The sequence below is a fragment of the Myxine glutinosa genome, chromosome 6 (assembly GCF_964187855.1).
Source record: "Myxine glutinosa chromosome 6, kmMyxGlut1.1, whole genome shotgun sequence".
Lineage (NCBI taxonomy): Eukaryota > Metazoa > Chordata > Myxini > Myxiniformes > Myxinidae > Myxine > Myxine glutinosa.
This window is the reverse complement of record NC_136266.1, coordinates 18,595,942-18,616,078: the sequence shown is the minus strand read 5'-3', so window position 1 is coordinate 18,616,078 and position 20,137 is coordinate 18,595,942. Positions and strand designations below refer to the sequence as shown.

The window sequence follows — 20,137 nt, the reverse complement described above, 5'->3', positions numbered from 1 at the left end:
GCAGCTCTATGGAATACTGCTCTCCCCTCTGGTCTGGTGCTCCTGCCTCACACCTCGCTCGTCTTCACGCTGTTGAAACCAAAGCATTCAGAATCATTGGAATCTCCCGCGATGAAGCTAACTCCAAGGGCCTTTCACTCACTCACCACAGGCAGGTTGGTGGTCTTTCCGTCTTCTACCGACTCCTCTCTGGCCTTCCCCCCCCAGCTCTCTCTGGGCTCTGTCCCCCAAATATTCCTACAGGTCGCACAAGATCTGCCTGCAACCCTCTTATGGTTAAACTGCCAAAATCAAGACTTTCTGCTCACCTTCACTCCTTCATTCCTCTTTTCTCCCGCCTCTGGAACAAACTCCCTCACTCTCTTCAATCCCACTCCACCCTCCAGGTCTTTAAAACAGCTGTTCACCACCATCTCTTATCCTCCCCATCCAAAACCTTGATCTTTTCTACCCCCGCTAATTTCGGTCCCCTTGTGTTTTTTACCTCTCCCCCCCCCCCCCCCTTCCCACGCCTCCTCCCCCCAAGCCCTCTCCCTCCCAACACTTCTCCCTGCTCTCAAATGTTGTGGTTGTGTGCTTCCCCTTCTCTCCCCATCTTGTCTTCCGCTCCCTCTTTTTATATATTTTGTTTGTCTGGTTGATTTGTTTGTGAAATAAATGTTAGCTCTTTCACGAGCCTCGATTCAGTATACAAAGAAAAAAAAAACTGGTGAAACGTGGGGCCTCACCTCGAGGTGTGTATCCAAGCCCAGGTGTGTGAATTCGTACTGCAGGTACACCCGAAAGTTCATATCTTCCACGGAATGCACAACGATGTTGATGAATTGCATGCAAGCAACCTAGTGGCAGGTGAGAAGAATAGGTGAACCTTGTTATGTGCCTACGCTGTAGTGAACACCACAGGGCGACACAGATGACCAAACGAGCTTTACTCCAAGGCGTTCAATCCAAAAACGACGGTATTCTTTACACGCGAGGGAAATGAGGATGACGAACTTACCTTGACAGCTTCCACCCGACATCTTCACACCTGGATAATCAATCAACTTAAAACCCCACATGATTTACTGTACGAAAAGAGTTGCTTTATTAAAGAAATGCCAGTAACAAAATAATGCACAATAAAAAAAAAACTGATTTCTCAATGTCCCCACAAATAAAAATAAAATAAAATAAACAAAATAAAAGACAAATAAAATAAGACAAATAAAATAAAACGCCCCCATACAGACTCGATTACAAACAAAGGGAAATATAAAAGAACTAAAATAAATGCGTGTTATTTTTGTGGGCACTTATCTCCGAGCTGCTCTTTAACCTCGTCAGGAATCGTCCCGGTTCGTCACAGGCCTCTACGTCCTTGCGCAGGAAACCGCAGACTGCACTGTTCGCGAGCAGAAACTAGGCCGCCATGCGCAGTCCGCTCACTCCTGGCTCCGTGCACGAAGCGAACAGGCCGCGCCCGCTCGGTTGCTCCAGCCACGCTTCTCTTCACGCTCTCGTTCACAAACATAGACGTGCCAAGGAAAAGAAAATGCGGCCCTGCCTTCAATCCGAACCCCGCGCAAACAGAACACAACGAAATGTTCACGTGCTCGTCAATGAATTCCCCTCGAGCAGGAGCACTATGAACTCCAACCGCTCGCCGTGAAATCCCAAAGCAGAGCGAGATATGAAATCATGACCGTTCACCACCATCACCAGAAGATGCGAGGAAGTCAAGAGCCTCGACCATTCTCTATCAAAGTCCGGACCCAAGAGACAAAATGTCCACCCTCCAATTCCTTTGTACTTAAGGCTCTGATGTCATCCAGACGATGTATTCGTGTCCGCTCCTATCGGCGAGTGCCATCTTAGCAGTCCTTGCTTGAACCAAATTCCGGATCAATCACTGCTCTTCGGGGGCATAGATCAACCGGAGCCGCCTGCTTGTGTTGCGATGTGATGTGATGTGACGGCTGCGGCATCAGCGATAGTTGAATGTCAGCATCAGCGACAGGACCCAAGAGACAAAATGTCCACCCTCCAATTCCTTTGTACTTAAGGCTCTGATGTCATCCAGACGATGTATTCGTGTCCGCTCCTATCGGCGAGTGCCATCTTAGCAGTCCTTGCTTGAACCAAATTCCGGATCAATCACTGCTCTTCGGGGGCATAGATCAACCGGAGCTGCCTGCTTGTGTTGCGATGTGATGTGACGGCTGCGGCATCAGCGATAGTTGAATGTCCCGGTTCCGGTCGTTTTTATTTAGTGGTAAATGCACGATTTCTTTCTTGTGTGTATGCTGCGTGTGTCATAAGGAACAGAGGAAAAAAATAACAGAGGCCATTACATACAGGGGATTAATTACCAATTATCCCCAACTAATGAACAAACCCCACCCCTCGTGATGGGAACGAAGATACGCGCTTACACGGCCTGACATGTACATCAAGATGGCTACACGACATTCGGAGCATACTACCTATGCAATTCTACCTGGACCAAGGTAATCACTGCCTGCCCCCTAGAAACGTAAAAATTCGTACTGCAAGTACACCCGGAAGTTCAAGGACATTTTTATTTGAGCTATACAATCTGTTGTTGGTCTACAAAAAAACATAAGCAAAAATGACAGACAGTATCCTCCCAAGGAGAATGTGCTCCAGAATGCATCACCCCCTGCAGATATTTCACTCACACACAGTTTCAATACAATCAGATTCCACAGATAATTAATTGAAACTAGGACCAGACAGCTCACCAGTAAGCAAGCCTAACCTTCTACAATATAGCACATTTCAAGCAGGGAGATTCAACTTTGGGATTTTAAAGTCTGAGATGAGAGGGCATGAGATCCCTGTCAATAAAAGAGTGACATCGTAGAGAATGGTTTTTCGAATTAGCCAATATAAAGATCGACTTCAACATTAACATTCCTCCCCTTGTATTGTGAAGGACAGATGTCATAAAATGTATTTAGAGAAAAAGACTCACAGGACAGGACAGGACAGACCGACATCAAATGTAATATCAACAAGACAAAAAGTCTAACAGCAGTGTAGCCAGGCTTGCAAAATACTATAAACCACAAACACATATGATTAGCTTTTTAAACAGTCATTAATCCAGTTTATAACATGAAACAAATAAATTTGGAGGAATCCCGACATCCGTGAGGTAAGTTTTACTTACAGAGGGAAGATCTACTGAAATCAATGTACCCCACAGGGGTTGGGGGTGTGCTCATTTACCAAGCAGCTAGCTAGCGCTTGCCAAGCCAGCCGTTCCTTGAGGGTTTTGAATGGAGTGCTTGCTCGAATGCTTAAACCACTTGGTGATCTCTCCACAAGAACCTTGGTAAATGAACACACCCAATGTTCTTGAGACCCGACCATAAATTAAAAAAAACACCTTTAGAGGCCATTTTCCCCCGCAAAACGGGGGTTGGCCTTTTTCGGGCACCGTGGTTGTTGTTGTTTTTGTTGGTCCCCTTTTTGAAGCAATGCTTTACGGCCGGATGCCCTTCCTGCCACCAACCCTTTTTGTCGCCTTTTTCGACAAACAGGGAATTACCAGTGAACTGGTACTCAATTTGCCGACCTCGGAAGGATGACAGGCTGAGTCAACCCCCCTGGCGTTAATTCAGCGATCGACCGGGATTCGAACCCAGGATCCTAGGATCCTAAGCCGGCACCCTAGCCGCTAGCCCAACACCAGGGATTAAAGACCTCCATATTGAGACCCGACCATAGAGAGACTGTAATCTATGTACCCCAAAGAGGAATGACCCTTCCTGCAGCTCCCATAGTGAGCGGGTGTACTAGTGTAGCGGCTACCGCTGGGTATACACAATCGCCTTGCACCTACCGAGGACGCGGAGCGATCACCATGCCGGGCTCGTCCGGGACGCCCGGGCATGCCCACTCTCGACTTGCCAGGCCTCGTCCGGGACGCCCGGGCATGCCCGGGCATGCCCGCTCTCGACTTGCCAGGCCTCGTCCAGGACGCCTGGGCACGCCCCCTCTCGCCTTTCCCGGGCAAACGCTCCGGGATAATGTGTATATATATTGCTGCCCGATAAACGGGCTTTTGAGAGTACCCGAGTTGATTTGACACAATAAAGAAACTCGGACGAATTCCAGCTTTTTGTCGCGTCCATTCTTCCGATTTACGTTGGAGCATAGCTCCTACATTGGTGACCCGACATGGACACGGCAGTTACCCTCAAACTGCCTACCTTCTGGGAGGCTCACGCGGCGGTTTGGTTCGCCCAGGCGGACTCCCTGTTCGCCCTGCGAGGCATCACGGCCGACGACACCCGCTTCCACCATGTGGTAGCAGCGCTCGGCTCCGCCACCGCGGCCCGCACCCTGAGCCTCCTCGAGAGCCCGCCAGCCGCTGACAAATACGACGCGATTAAAAAGCTCCTCCTCGACGCTTTCACCCTCTCATCGGCGGAACGCGCACGGCGCCTGCTCGACCTGCCCGAGCTCGGCGACACGCGCCCATCCGAGCGAATGGACTACATGCTTTCGCTGCTCGGCGAGCACTCTGGAATTCCTGTTCCGGGAGCTTTTCCTCCGTCAACTGCCCAGCCAGGTACGCCTCGCCCTGGCAAGCACGACGATCACGGATCCCCGCGCCCTCGCCAGGGAAGCCAACAAGATCTCCGCGGCAGGCCAACGCATTGGAGCAGCGACCTGGAGCCCACCGCCGTCCGAAGCAACGCCCATGGCGCCCGAGCACCCGGCACGGTCGACGACCGAACTGCCGATGCAATTGGCGGCCGCTACGCCGCGCCGACCACCTCCAGCACGACGACCGGGGCCTCCACCTGACCAGGCGTGGTGTTATTATCATGCCAGGTTCGGACAGAAGGCCCGGACATGCCAACCCCCATGCACCTTCGGCAAGCCGGGAAAAGGTCGGGCCGGCGTTCATTACCAGCCATGAGCGCCGGCCACACGGGCAACTTACTTTTCATCAGGGACAAAGCGTCCGGACAGCGCTTCCTGTGTGACACCGGCGCCCAACTGAGCGTCATACCCGCCTCCGATCAGGACAGGCAGTCCGTGGTTTGCGGCCCCTCCTTGGTTGCGACCAACGGATTGGCCATCCGCACCTTCGGCCCGCGCAACGTCACCCTCTGCTTCGGCGGCCAACGCTTTAATTGGACTTTTGTAACCGCAAGCGTGCCCATGGCTCTGCTAGGTGCCGACTTCCTCTGCGCACACAGACTGCTGGTGCACGTCCAACGGCGTCGCCTCATCAACGCCGAGACCTTCAGCTCCCTGGTATGCACATTGAGCAGCTCCGCTCCGACCGAACTGGCATGCGCCCTCCCGGCGGCGAAAGAGTTTGCTCGCCTGCTCACGGAGTTCCCGGCCCTCACGCGGCCGACGTTTTCGGCCGTCGGAGTACGACATGGGATCGAGCACCACATACCAACCACGGGCCCGCCGGTCTATGCCTGAGCCCGCCGCCTCGACCCAGCCAAGCTCGCCGTGGCCAGAGCCGAGTTCGACGCTTTGGAACACCTCGGCATCGTGCGGCGCTCCGATAGCGCGTGGGCTTCGCCACTACACATCGTCCCAAAACCAGGGGGCGGCTGGCGCCCATGTGGCGACTACCGCCGCCTTAACAACGCTACCACCCCCGACAGGTATCCGATCCCGCACATCCAAGACTTCTCCGCCCGTTTGGCAGGACGGGTCATTTTTTCAAAGATCGATTTAATACGGGGATACCACCAGGTACCTGTCAGGGCGGCCGACGTCCCATAAACGGCCGTCATCACGCCGTTCGGCTTATTCGAATTCCTGCGAATGCCGTTTGGCCTCAAGAATGCGGCTCAGGCGTTCCAGCGCTTGATGGACGGCGTGCTGCGCGACCTGCCGTTCCTCTTCGTTTACCTGGACGACATCCTCGTCGCCAGCACGTCTCGGGCCGAGCACCTCCTCCACCTCCGAACACTGTTCGGGCGCCTCAGCGAGGACGGCCTCATCGTCAACCCGGCCAAATGCCACTTCGGCACGATGGCCGTTGATCTTTTGGGCCACCACATCACCAAGAACGGGGCCGTGCCGCTGCCAACCAAGGTCGAGGCCATCACCACGTTTCCGCGTCCCCGCTCCATAAAGGCCCTGCAGGAATTCCTGGGAATGGTGAATTTCTATCACCGCTTCGTGCCCCGCGCTGCCCAACTCATGCGGCCCCTCTACGAAGCCCTCCGGGGCAAGCCAGCCAAGCATGACGTCGTCTGGTCCGCAGCAATGGACGCGGCCTTTAAAAGCTCAAAGCGGGCCCTCGCCGACGCAACACTGCTCGCTCACCCGGTGCTCAACGCTCCCATTGCCCTCACCACGGATGCCTCCGACTACGCGGTGGGCGCCGTACATGAGCAATGGGTGAAAGGGGTTTGGCAGCCACTCGCTTTTTTTCAGCCGGCAACTCCGGCCGAACGAGCTCAAATATAGCACGTTTGACCGTGAGCTCCTCGGTCTACACCTGGCCGTTCGCCATTTCCGCCACCTCCTGGAGGGCCAACCTTTCACGGCGTTCGTCGACCACAAGCCGTTGGTTTACGCAATGGCCAAGGTCATGGAGCCGTGGTCGGCCCGCCAACAGCGCCACCTCTCCGCCGTGTCGGAGTTTACCATGGACATCCGGCACGTCGCCGGCAAATACAACGCCGTGGCCGACTGTCTTTCTCGGGCCAGCGCGAACTCGGTCCACCTCGGCGTGGACTTCGCGCTTATGGCGGCGGACCAAACCACCGACACCACGGTGCAAGCCCTCCGGGCGGCGGACACGGGCCTCCGCCTGGCCGACATCTCCTTCGTGGACACTGTCCTGCTCTGCGATGTCTCCCAAGTCCAGCCTCGCCCCATCGTGCCCATTACCTGGCAACGCCGCATCTTCGCCTCCCTCCACGGCCTTTCCCACCCGGGCCGGAAAGCTTCCCAGAAGCTGGTGTCGGCGCGATTCGTCTGGCACAGCCTTCGACGGGACGTCCACGATTGGACCAGCACCTGCACAGCCTGCCAACAGGCCAAGGTCCACCGACACACCCAGGCCCCGCTGGCACCTTTCACCGTACCCGAACGACGTTTCGACCACGTCAACGTGGACCTGGTGGGCCCCCTCCCCCCATCACGGGGTTTCACACACCTGCTCACCATGGTGGACAGGACCACCAGGTGGCCGGAGGCTGTTCCCCTCGTCTCCACCACCACCGCCGCCGACGTGGCGCAGGCTTTCATCGCCACCTGGGTCACCCGCACCGGCGGACATCTCGTCGGACCGCAGTTCACCTCCGAGCTGTGGGGCGCGGTCGCCCGCAACCTGGGGGTCAAGCTCCACCGTACTACGGCCTACCACCCCCAAGCCAACGGGTTGTGCGAGCGATTCCACCGCTCCATTAAGGCCGCGCTCATGGCGGGCCTTCAGGACGGCGGTTGTGCCGACCGGCTGCCGTGGGTCCTTTTTGGCCTCCGCACGGCCCCCCAAGGAGGACCTCCGGGCGTCCACCGCCGAGCTTGTCTACAGCCAGGCGCTACGCGTCCCGGGCGAATTCGTACCCGACGCTACCAGTCCCTGGTCCGCAAGCTCACCAGCGTTCGGACCTCCAGGAGACCGCCCGACGGTTTGCCCCCGTGCCAACGTCCCACCACAGTGACCCCCAGTCCTACGTCCCCCCCAGCGCTTCGCACAGCGGAGTACGTTTTTGTGCGTCATGACGCACATCGGGGGCCACTCCGGCCGCCATACGACGGGCCCTTATGGGTCCTGCGACGGGACGACAAGTCGTTCGTCATCGACATCGGCGGCAGGTCGGACCGGATTGCGGTGGACCGCCTCAAGCCGGCGCACGTGGACATCGACCAACCGCCACGGTTGGCCCTTTCGCCGCGGCGAGGCCGCCCCCCGTCCACGGTGCCCCCCACCACCACACCGGACCCCCCCCCCCCCCACGACCCGCCAGGGGTCGCTTCGGCCGGGTCATCAGGACCCCCCTTAAATTGACCCTGCCGGTGCAAGTCGATTCTGGGGGGACGTGTGTAGCGGCTACCGCTGGGTATACACAATCGCCTTGCACCTACCGAGGACGCGGAGCGATCACCATGCCGGGCTCGTCCGGGACGCCCGGGCATGCCCGCTCTCGACTTGCCAGGCCTCGTCCAGGACGCCCGGGCACGCCCCCTCTCGCCTTTCCCGGGCAAACGCTCCGGGATAATGTGTATATATATTGCTGCCCGATAAACGGGCTTTTGAGAGTACCCAAGTTGATTTGACACAATAAAGAAACTCGGACGAATTCCAGCTTTTTGTCGCGTCCATTCTTCCGATTTACGTTGGAGCATAGCTCCTACACTCATAAATTAAAACGTCGGTCGGTGTTGTTAGCCGTCATAATGACATCATAGACGTAATGACGTAACAGACACAAAACTGCCCCTTCTTTAATATGTAGAAGATGATATTTTTAAACTTCCAGTACGTTTGCAGTCACTACGAAGGGATTAGTGTTATGATTAGATTTACTCTAATATTAACATAACGTTAGTATCATCGTTTTCGAAATAATAATATTTTAAAAAACCCAAACAAGTTCTTTACTTCCGTGGTTATCAATATTCGTGCCGAACACCACTCCATGAACCATACAACACTTCAATGCATTAACTTTCCTTTTACAACATTGGGATGAAAGCGTTTTTTTTACGCACGCACGCACGCACGCACACGCACACACGCACACGCGCACACACACACACACACACACACACACACACACACACACACACACACACACACACACACACACACACACACACACACACACACACACACACACCTCCATTATGTTTGGGGGGGTGGGGGGGAAGAGGACAAATTGACCCGTGCAAAGAGTGCTTTAACCTCAGTGTTACCCAGGTAAATAAGGAAATTTTAATACCCTCTGCCACCACAACCAGGTGGCATTGCACGGTACACATTTACATAGATAATTTATGCCCTTCGGCCCCCCACCTCCACGTGAGACTGCGATCACATCGCCTATGTTACCTCCCACACAAAGTTACATTTGTACCCCAAATTTGGAGTTTGTAACTTAAAAGATATGGCCGTGCATAACGAACAAAGAAAGACAGAAAGCCACAGACAATGGCGTTTATATATATAGATTTGGACAGAGGAACCAATCCAGCATTGTCGGCCATGTGCTCAGATGAGATACCAAAAAAAGGCCATCACAATTTCTTGTAATCTGAGCAATCGTATATCTGGACATTTGGAAAACTATGGAAAAGGCATTACTGAGGTTAAGCTAAAGATCATCGCTCCTCACAAGTAACAGATTCAAATCAATATTCGTGCTCATGAAAAATGCTGTTCATTCAAGTGAAAATCTGCTCGAGCCAGCAAAAACATGGTTTGCATTGGTGAAAATGTATTTTCGTTTTACGAGGATCCGGTGCATTACTCGGAAAAAGTAGCGTGGATTCAGAAAACGAATTGTCGACAAACAAAAAATTCATTGCAGTTAAGAATCAATTGACCCCTCCAACCCCCTTCCCCCCAAAAGGACAATTGACCACCTACAAATAAATTAATCAATTACATGTTTGCAGATGCCATCACAATAACAAAGTTCATAAATCAAGCGCAATGCAAGAAAACTCACCAGAAAATCAATGTTGCTGTCATCGTTTTGGAAATATTCCATGAGGCGCTCGAAGCGTGAATTCTCACCACACACCTAAGGAGATGCCAGTTCAGTAGAGGATTTCATCTCAGACAGGTATTGTAACATATAACGAACTTATGGCACAGAGGTATATTTTCATTTCCCATAAAGCAAAAACATGCAAAACAAAAAATAATTTTGGAAACAAATAGGCGAAAGTAAACAAACATAAGCAAAAATAAGCAAAAATAAACTAAATATGAAAGCAAAAATAAATAAAAACAAGTACAGATACATTCAAAGTACACCGCCCCCATGCCAAATAATTAAATATCCTACAGCGCGGCATTGCCGGGGCGCCTCCGGCGCCTGGCAATACCGCAGTGCAGCTCATAGAGGCTGCATTGGGAGGGAGAGGTGTACACTGATTGATAAATTGTATAATTAAAATCAATAAAAGACTATCACAAAATATTTTCTTAATCAATTGGCTAATAGCATAACTAAACCACTAGTGCTTCATCCGAAGATGTATCTTTTAGAAATTTAATTCAATGTCATTAATAAATAATTAAATTATTAATTGATTAATCAATAAATAATTAATCGATTAATCAATAAATAATTAATCGATTAAATGATTAATCAATAAATCAAAAATATCCTTGATAGCCACATCACTTGGTCACTGTCATGTCCAAATATTAGCTTCCCAGCTCAAAAGGTGCCTGAGATATTGGCCAAATGAGAAAGAAAATAAATAAATGATTAAGAATGAAAATAAATAAATAATAATCATTAAAAAATGAAATTATTAATCAATTCGGTCAGAGAACACATAAACCACCATCATTTCATCAGAATCTGTAACTGGGATTTTTTTTTTTTTTTTTTACTAATTAATCGAATAATTAAATAATTAATCGATTCATTGATTAATTGATTAATCAATAAATCAAAAATATCCTTGATAGCCACATCACTTGGTCACTCATGTCCAAATATTAGCTTCCCAGCTCAAAAGGTGCCTGAGATATTGGCCAAATGAGAAAGAAGATAAATAAATGATTAGTAATGAAAAGAAATAAATAATAATCATAAAAAAATTAAATTATTAATCAATTCGGTCAGAGAACACATAAACCACCACCATTTCATCAGAATCTGTAACTTAAAAAAAAAAAAAAAAATTGGCATTAATCGAAGAATTAAATAATTAATCGATTAATTGATTAATTCATAAATCAAAAATAGCCCTTGCAGCCAAATCACCTGGTCATTGGCATGTCCAAATATCAGCTTCCTTACTCAAAAGGTGCCTGAGTTGATGGTCAGAAGAGAAAGGAAATTTGATGAATTAAATAAGTACTTAATTAATCGCTAATAATTAAATAACTCCTCAATTAATGGATTAATCAAAAAACTAAAAATAACGTTTTTGACAAAGGACTTGCTCACTACTGTGCCGAAATTTCAGCTTCCTAGCTCAAAGGATGGCTGAGATATCGCCTGGACAAACAAACAAACAAACAAACAAACAAGAAAACAAGAAAGAAAACAAGAAAGAAAACAAGAAAGCAAGAAAACAAGCAGAGTGACAACTGAGTACTCCTTTTCAGCGTGCGTCACTGCCGAGCCCCCTTCGGTGCCCGGCAATGACGATTGGCAATGCCTGGTGATGGCATAGGAAAGGTGCGGTGTACAATTAGATGACGGCATCAGAATGCCACAATGCAAGGATGAAGATGAAGATGAATATGAATGAAGAGGATGAAGAAGAAGAAGAAGATGAAGTGTTTGCTTAAATTACCCACAAGCACAGTCTTACAGATTCCTCAATTCCATATGTGCATCGGGTTCACAGAACAAGAATTACCACTTTGAAATTGTCAAACGCAGCCAGGATTTTCTCGTGTCCTCCGACCACAAGGCACACTGCAGCGAGGAGCTCCAGAACCAGCGCTTTAGTCCTGTCAACGCCAGTCAAGGCATCTCAATGCATTCCTCTAATCTCCACGTCAATAACCCCTCTCCCATCGCAACCTCCAACACGCTAATCAGGAAAATAATTCATCCCGGCCTCTGGATGTGAAAACTAGTGTGTGTAACTCACCGTGCGTTGCGGTTGTTCAAGCTTAGTGTTATCTCATTAACACAGCTTGGATGTGCCATCACCATATTGAATCCATACTGTAAACAGAGAGATTCTCAATCTACAGAGAGATACAGCCCAACGTTGCCCCATCCATTTAATCATGACAAAACCCCTTAAACATGGGTAGTGTTCATTTGCTCATGCTTCGCCTTTCTCAAATACTCTGCAGAAATGGTAAAAGGTCATGCTGCAAGAAACATTACAATCCTATCTAAAAACAAAAGCTACACCGAATTGAGCAGGTGCTCACCTGATAGTTCATGATGGCTCTGAGGCACATGATGCACACATGAACATCATCTGTGTTGTTCATCTTGGCCCCTCGAGTTGTCCGCCGGCGTGCTATGGTGCCATGGCTGGGTGAGCAAGACGCAAGACGACATGCCATCTGAACAAGGTCTGAAGGATTCGATTTATACCTTAGAGCTCAGATTGATTCTCAGTGTGCACGGGGTTCAAATAAAAAACATCAAAACAATGATGGCTGATAGACAGACTGAAAGGAGGAAACTGACGTATGCCCATCTGCATTGACCCCAAAATGGTAAGAGGCAAAAATAAACCATTGGGCTTAAGGTTTTCGTTTTACACACAAATACATATGATTAATTAATTAATGTTGCTTTAATTTAATGTGTTCTCTTTTTTTTGTCAACCTCGTTGAAGCTCGTGGAAAAGCTCACACACAGAACGGATTTGTACGAAACAGACAAAAACAGGATGCAAAACATGCATGCATGGAGAAGGAAACTCCAAGGAGGAAAAACATGAAAAACCAGAACGGCACCCAGGAGAGAGCATACCTCCACCTGGGTGGCCATATCACTCAATGGTGAAGAAGCACTTAAAAAATTCTAGTAGCCGGATCCGAATCCGGATTTCACCAAAATCTAATCATTTCGTCCTTGTGACATACGCTACATCTCTGCCAAATTTCGTCCGAATCCGTCCACAACTTGAGATATTTTGTTCACAAACAAACAAACAAACAGACACAGACCAACAGACGGGGGTGAAAACATAACCTCCATCCACCTTTGGTGGCGGAGGTAATTAGGAGGAATTTTAGTGGGGTTAACGAGGGTAGAAAAGATCATGCTTTTTAATTGGGGGCAATCTGAGATGGTGGTGAACAGCTGTCTTGAAGATCTGGAGGGCCAAATGATATTGAAGAGGACGTGGAAGTTGTTTCCACAGGTGGGAAAAAAAGAGGAATTAATGAGTGAAGATGAGCAGTGATCCTGGATTTATGTGGTCTTACCACAAGAGGGTTGATAGTGGACCGTGTGAGTGCTGCAGAAAGCTGGAGAGGGGGAGGGGGGTTGCGGGAGATGCAACACAGAAAAAAAACAAAGGGTACAAGACCATAAAGAAGTCAGTAAAAGACAGAGGCCACTGCGACCTGTCTGTGATGGCAAAGTGATAGGCCCATAGACTCAGCTTCAGTGTGGGAGTTTCCAATGATCTTGAAAGCCTTGATTTCCACGGCGTCAAGCTGAGCAAGATGTGAGGCAGGGGAGCCAGCCCACAGGGGAGAGCAGCACTCCATCAAGCTGCAGATGAAGGCCTTGTAGGTGGATAGAAGCTCAGGTATGCCAAGAAAGGACTTTGTGCCATAGAGTATGCCCAGTCAGCATCTGGCTTTGGAGGCAAACTTTGAAATGTGGTTTGCCCAAGAGAGATAATGGCTGAGTGAGACCCAAGAGTTTTTGAGTGACTGAACTGAGACGGTTGTTGAGAAAGTAGATGTGAGGGTTTGCAGAATGGTTGTTTCAGAGAGTGAGTGAGTGAGTGAGTGAGTGAGATAGATATAGAGATATGGAGATAGATAGATCTGGAGATAGATAGATAGAGATATACAGACAGATATATAGATCGATATATAGAGATATATAGAGATACAGTCACGTGAAAAAGTAAGTACACCCCAGGTAAAGTTTTGACTTTTTCAACATATTTCAACATACAGCTATTTGATCTTCATTTCAACAATATTGATAGATAAAGGTGATATAATATAACAAATATCATGAAGCATTTACATTTTGTAGTCCATTGTATAATTTAAATAAACATAAATGCAAATTTCGCATGTGGAAAAAGCAAGTACACCTCTACATTTATCACCACTACAAATACCTCAAATTAGAATCAGGTGCACCAGCTCAGGTGCAAATGATTAGAACATCGTTAGAGAGGATCTTGGACGAACCTGTCTTATTTAAACCTCAGACATTTAGTTTGGTTAGCTCTTTGTTGTTGAAGTGTGCGGCATCACCATGCCTAGATCAAAAGAGGTCTCTGAGGCCTTCACAAAGAAGGTTATTTATCATTTATCACAAATTTGATCTACATGGGAGGTGTGCCAGGAGGAAACCTTTGCTGTCCAGAAAGAAGATCAGGGCAAGACTAAAGGTTGCCAATGAACACCTAGGCAAAGACCAGCACTTCTGGAACAATGTGATCTGGACAGATGAGTCAAAGGTAGAGCTATTTGGCCACAGTACCAGAAGACATGTTTGGCAAAAACCAAAGACAGCATTTGACCACAAGAACCTGATACCAACTGTAAAGCATGGTGGTGGAAATATTATGGTTTGGGGCAGTTTTGCTGCATCAGGGCCTGGGCAGCTCACCATCATAGAATCCACTATGAATTCTTCATTGTACCAGAGGGTGCTTGAGGATAATGTGAGGCCATCTGTCGGAAAGTTGAAGCTCAACCGAAGGTGGACCTTGCAATATGACAATGCCCCTAAACATACCAGTAAATCCACCAAGGAATGGCTGAAAAGAAAGAAATGGAGGGCTCTGGAATGGCCAAGTCAAAGCCCGGATCTAAATCCCATCGAGATGTTGTGGGGGGATTTGAAACGAGCTGTGCATGCAAGAAACCCCTCAAACATCGCACAGCTGAAAGAATTCTGCATGGAGGAGTGGGCAAAAATTTCACCCAGTCGATGTCAGAGACTGGTAGACAGTTATAAGAAACGCCTACTTGAGGTTGTTTCTGCCAAAGGGGGCAATACCACCTATTAGAGCCAAGGGTGTACTTACTTTTTCAACAGAAGGAAATGGCATCTGTTAATTTTTTGTTGAATAAATTATTGCAAAGGCAATTTTTCATTGTTTTTGTTCAATTTGATCACCTTTATCTGTAGATACTGTTTAAATGAAGATCAAATATTGATATGTCCACATATGTTAAAAAGATAAAAAATCATTTCATGGGGTGTACTTACTTTTTCACGTGACTGTATGCAGAGCTATATAGTGTGTGTGTGTGTGTGTGCGTGTGCGTGTGCATGTGCGTGTGTGTGTGTGTGTGTGTGTGTGTGTGTGTGTGTGTGTGTGTGTGTGTGTGTGTGTGTGTGTTTTTCTCACAGGACTGAAAAACATGATCCAAGTGTTTGACCAGTTTGTGATTTGGTCAAGGTCTGACGAGAGGGAAGAGGCTCCTGCTTGTTTATCTGTGTGAAGGATGAGGAATGTCACAGCAGAGGTGGAGTCATAAGCAAATAGATAAAGATTTTCCAGGCATTCAGAGAGATGATTGATGAAGATTAGGAATAGATGAGGCCTATAACACTACCTTGGGGTACTCCAGCCTTGACAAGGAGAGGAGATGAAAGGATTCCGTTGAGAGCCACACGTTGACTGCAACAGGAAAGGAAGTCCGCAAGCCATGCGTGGAGATTTCCATGGATTCCATAGGCAGACAGTTTGGAGAGCAATGCGGGATGCCAGACTACATCAAAAGCCTGAAATATGTCTAGAGAGGGCCCTGATCACATGACTGATCTTGAGGGCCTCCACCCATTGTTGGGAGAGTAGAAGCAGAACGTCCAAGGTGGAATGGCCAGGTCTGAATCCAAATTGATGATCTGAGATGAGGCTGTTGGAGAAAAGGAATGATTATATATATCAACTGCGATGATGAATTCCATGACCTTGCTGATGGTTGGAAGTAGGCTAATTGGTATGCAGTTAAGTCAATCCATTTTTGTACCTTTTCATGTAATACTGTGACGTTGGCTGATTTGCAAGTAGATGGAAGATGACCGGTGCTAAATGACAGGGTGAAAAGAGCAGAGATGAAGCGCAAGAGCAGCAGAGCAGCGTTTTCGGACACTTGAGCCGATGCCATCTGGTCCAGTAGTAGAGTCAGAAACGAGGGTTGCCAGAAACTTTTCCACCTTCTCAGGTTCAAAACAAAGGGTCCAAGAGCAGTTGGATATGACTAGGAAGGATGGGTACCAAAAATGAGAGGTTTGGGCCAATATTTTGAAGCAAAGACAGAATTGAGGCATACAGCCTTCTCAGAGCGGAATCGGCTGTGGTACCATTTGAAGATAGGGAGGGGATGGAAGCGGAGCACAATCTGGAGAAGGACTAAACAAGGCGCCACCAGATTTTAGAGGAGGGAGACAAGTTTGAAAGCTAAATTTTGAGGTTGGAAGATGTTGTTTTCTGGCTCTCCTGAGAGTAGACACACACTTGTGCACTTTCTAGAAAGCACCGAGATGACCTTCGGTCAGATTTGCCTTCCAGGAAGAGAGGGCAAGTTGTTTCAGAGCATGTGCCTCACCACAGGATTCAGTGTACCATCAGCGGGAAGAAGGGTAAGGTAATTGAAGAGGAGATGGGATGAATCTGTGCATGAGAGAGAGAGAACAGGTTTCTGTGGAATAATTTCCAAAACCGAGTTAACATCAGGGCCGGTAGACATGGGAGAGCAGTCCTGAAGAGAGATGGCTGCTTGAGTGAAATGCCAGACTCGCCGACATCGAGGCAGCAATCTGAGAAGAGCCAGAGATGTGTTGACTTTCACAAGCACATGATCAGATGAACCAATTCAAGCAGAGGAAGAACAAGAGACATTTGCAGGAAAGTTAGTCATGTTTAAAGTGTTAATCCCCAAATCACTGTTTCCATGTTGATAGTCAATTTTACTGATGCCAGATTTCTCATAAACGGCCCCACCCCGCCCTTCCCCCCCCCCCACCCCGGCCCCCCCTTCTGAGCAGATCGCATTACCGAAGGATGTTCTTGGCAGCTCTAGAGACCGTGATGGCGGCAGCATTAAGTGTGCCACCGACTTTCTCCAGTTCTTCACAAGAGCTCTCTGTACCTGCAGCCCCCGTTGCTCCGACGACTTCTTCACACACATCGTTGTCGTAGCTGCAGGGAGGAGGTGAAGGGTAACCGTGACCTTTAATCATGAATTTCTCGTTAATGTCACATGGTTTATGAAACACCAAAATAACATCTCTTCTGTACATCGTTCAAAACGCTTCATCTGCAACTTATAGTCAGGTTCACTGTGTATTTTCGTTGGTTTTTCTTGGAGATTTGCAAAACTATACTTTTTTGGAAACTTTATAGTATAACCAATCGGAAAAGTGATGTTTTCATTTGCATGGAAGATTCCATGGCGGCCATCTTGGATTTTCAAAATGGCCACGCTAAAAATTGATATTTCTCAATATCTTGGCTTCTAGATGACCTAGGGTCTTAATTTTAACAGCTAAACCTACATTTTATGGGGCAAGGAATCCAATCGTACCAAGTAAAATAAGCTAAAATAATCATAGAGCCAAATATTATGTTGACGAATGTTTTATTCTGTAGTACAAAGAAGATAACCTGCATGGAGAGTTGTGAATTTCAGGAATAGGTAACCTCAAGCATTAATTTTAGGGCAACCTCTTGGATGCTATGTACCTGGACTTCAGCTAAAAATCAGCTTGAATATCATGGCGTAGGAGAACACATCAGATCAAGTATTTATATAGGGACTAATCGATTACAGCGTCTCTGACAATAAACACGTTTACACATCGTCATCACTCTCATCAGACAACATCACATCGTGGGAGTCCTCATCGTTCTGGCACTGGGTGCTGCACTGACAGAGGTCTGTGCATGCTAAGTTCTTTGATCTGCAAGAACATCTGGAAGATGAACAGTCTGCCTTGCATTGACATCTAACCATCTCGATGATGGCCTTGGGGGCTGGGAGGACCTCAGTTGTGGTGGGCTTGACCTGACCATCTGTGTCCTTGTAGAAGCCACTTTTCAGTGGATCCAGGAACTCCTGCTCAGGGATACTTGCCTGACCCCATACTCTGGCCTGGATGTGGACTCTGAGGATGTGCTGCTTGAGAGCCCCAAGGGTAGGAGGAAGTTTGTCACTTTCTGCCATGTGCTTACAGAAGAGATGCCATCGTAGCTCTGGGATCGTCTCGATGTGAATGCCCTTTGGTGAGTATGCAGCACATACAAATGTAGATAATGTAGAGAGCATATCTTCAGTCACCTCAGTGGCATCTTCTAGCATCTGCAGAGCCTTGATGACATTTGATGTAGACTTGCAGCCATGTTGCCTTGCCTATTCTAGAGAATCTCCCAGTATTGTCCGTGCCCGTGAATGCATGGAAGGCGGGCAAAGCCTTCGCTCTTTCGGGACCTAGAGCTGTCCATATTGGCTCTACTTGGACAACTCCAGATGTCATCGAAATTGATGCGTTTCTCAGCAAGAGGTCATAATTTGCTATGACCAGCACTAGTACGTCTGTGTCTGGAGAGAAGAACATCAACTCTGCATCACGTGGGTTCCGATGTGATGCCAGCACTGCCTGTTGGATCATCAGTGTGTCTGCTTCTTCGTGATTGTTGTCCTGAAAGAGGAGCTCGCTGTTGCTCCTAGTGCGTCCTGAAGCAGATGTGATGACCAGCTTTGACGAGTATGTTGCACTCAAGGGTTTTTGCTGCCAGATACTCGGTCAGATCAGCCTTTGTTTTGTCATGGGAAAGGAACCGGCTCATTGGAATGTGTTTGATGTTGGTGTCATCTCTGACCTGATATTTGATTGGATCCTTTCCTTGCCTCCTTTTCTCCCTTGTGGTACTCTTCCGACATGCATGAGGAGGTTCACTGGATGTGAAGTCCATGGTTTCTACATCTGCTGCATCTGGGTGCAGAGCACTTGCAGCTTGCAGTGGCTGCTGATCATCATGGGGGGGTTCTGCTTGTGGCAACTTCCCCAGGAGGTGGATTAACTTTGATTTGTCAGTACATGGCAGCATTGCCCCATTTGGAGCGAAGAGTGCTCTCGGTGTCAAAGTGAACTCATAGTTCCCAATTGCATGTTTCTGGTCGATGTCTCGGTTTGACCTGGCCAGGACCATCAGCCGTCCATAGAGATCCTTGGTCTCTTTCAGATCTACAGTCTTGTCTCGGAGTTTCACAGTGGCTTTCCTGTTCCCCGACATGAACATTTTGTTGTTGTGTTTTTTCACATAGGTGGTTTCAATATCGTCCATTGAGAGGTAAGCTTGGTTTTGAGTTTGAAAATCGATGAGGTTGATCAGCTCAATCAGACTTGCCCTTTGCAGCAAGTGCTCTTTGTCTGTACTTCTGGTAGTTTCATCTCGCACAACGTGGAACACACGTCTTGTCCAACATGGCTTGTGGTACCTCACGTCGATTGCGTGTGCATCAGTGGGTGAGATAGATGTGTTCAGCCTTGTTTTCAATGATGCATCGTCAGACATCTCCACAGCTTTTCTCAGTTGTTTACCAGCATTTTCAGTCCGAACTGTGAACAACTGCTGGTCATCATCCGTCTGACAGAAAAAGCACTGGTCCTTATCCAGTGGCACAGTGCAGGACCGTGTAAACGGCAATGAACATAATGAAGAACCAGAAGTTGGTGGACCTGACTCATCCATCTCTGTGCTTTCTCTCTTCTGTCCACGTTTCTTTGGAATATATGACCCAGTAGACAGTTCATGATCTCTGCGGTCCCTTGCACGTTGTATCAGTTCTGTGTTTGTTGCACTGGCGTAGCAAGTGCGGTGCCAAACAGCCTTCTCTTGGCACAGTGTTTCTTTTGTGCTGTCTTTCAGTCGTATTTGCACTTGAACAAAGTTGCCATCTTTCAAGCTGGCTCTCTCTCTTATCACCCCCCAAGAGACGATTGTAGGAGTCTATTCTGTGGTGTAACACCAAGGCTCCTTTCCCAGTATCACCAGACTGGCACAGCAAGCATAGCTCCCAGTTCATGGATTCCTCACACACGTGTTGACCAAGCTCACGTACCTCACTCATGATGGATTAGGACCTGCAAATACACAAAATCAAAACTACAGCTAGAAGGGTCATATGCAAATTAGAAGAGTCGCGAAATTCTTCCACGAGAATTTAAATGGATTCTCGCGCAGTGTCGCGAACTTCTAGGCCTGGTACCAGATATTCTGCCACTTGTTTCATTGATTTATTTGCTAGCTGTACCATTACATGGGT

The 20,137-nt window shown here is 48.1% G+C and overlaps 1 protein-coding gene across 2 annotated transcripts in view; it reads right to left on the bottom strand.

Moving 5' to 3' along the window:
- The window catches only part of LOC137429631 (formin-like protein 2), a 220,863-nt gene that overhangs the window by 120,383 nt on the left and 80,343 nt on the right, over nucleotides 1–20,137 (bottom strand). For both annotated transcript variants that reach the window (XM_078779657.1, XM_078779658.1), the window contains exons 7-12: nucleotides 16,867–17,010; nucleotides 12,080–12,185; nucleotides 11,788–11,864; nucleotides 11,551–11,644; nucleotides 9,672–9,746; nucleotides 729–839 (exon numbers count right to left, since the gene is read on the bottom strand). In XM_078779657.1, coding sequence (XP_078635783.1) covers nucleotides 729–839; nucleotides 9,672–9,746; nucleotides 11,551–11,644; nucleotides 11,788–11,864; nucleotides 12,080–12,185; nucleotides 16,867–17,010 — 607 coding nt within the window. The remainder of the gene's footprint in view (nucleotides 1–728; nucleotides 840–9,671; nucleotides 9,747–11,550; nucleotides 11,645–11,787; nucleotides 11,865–12,079; nucleotides 12,186–16,866; nucleotides 17,011–20,137) is intronic.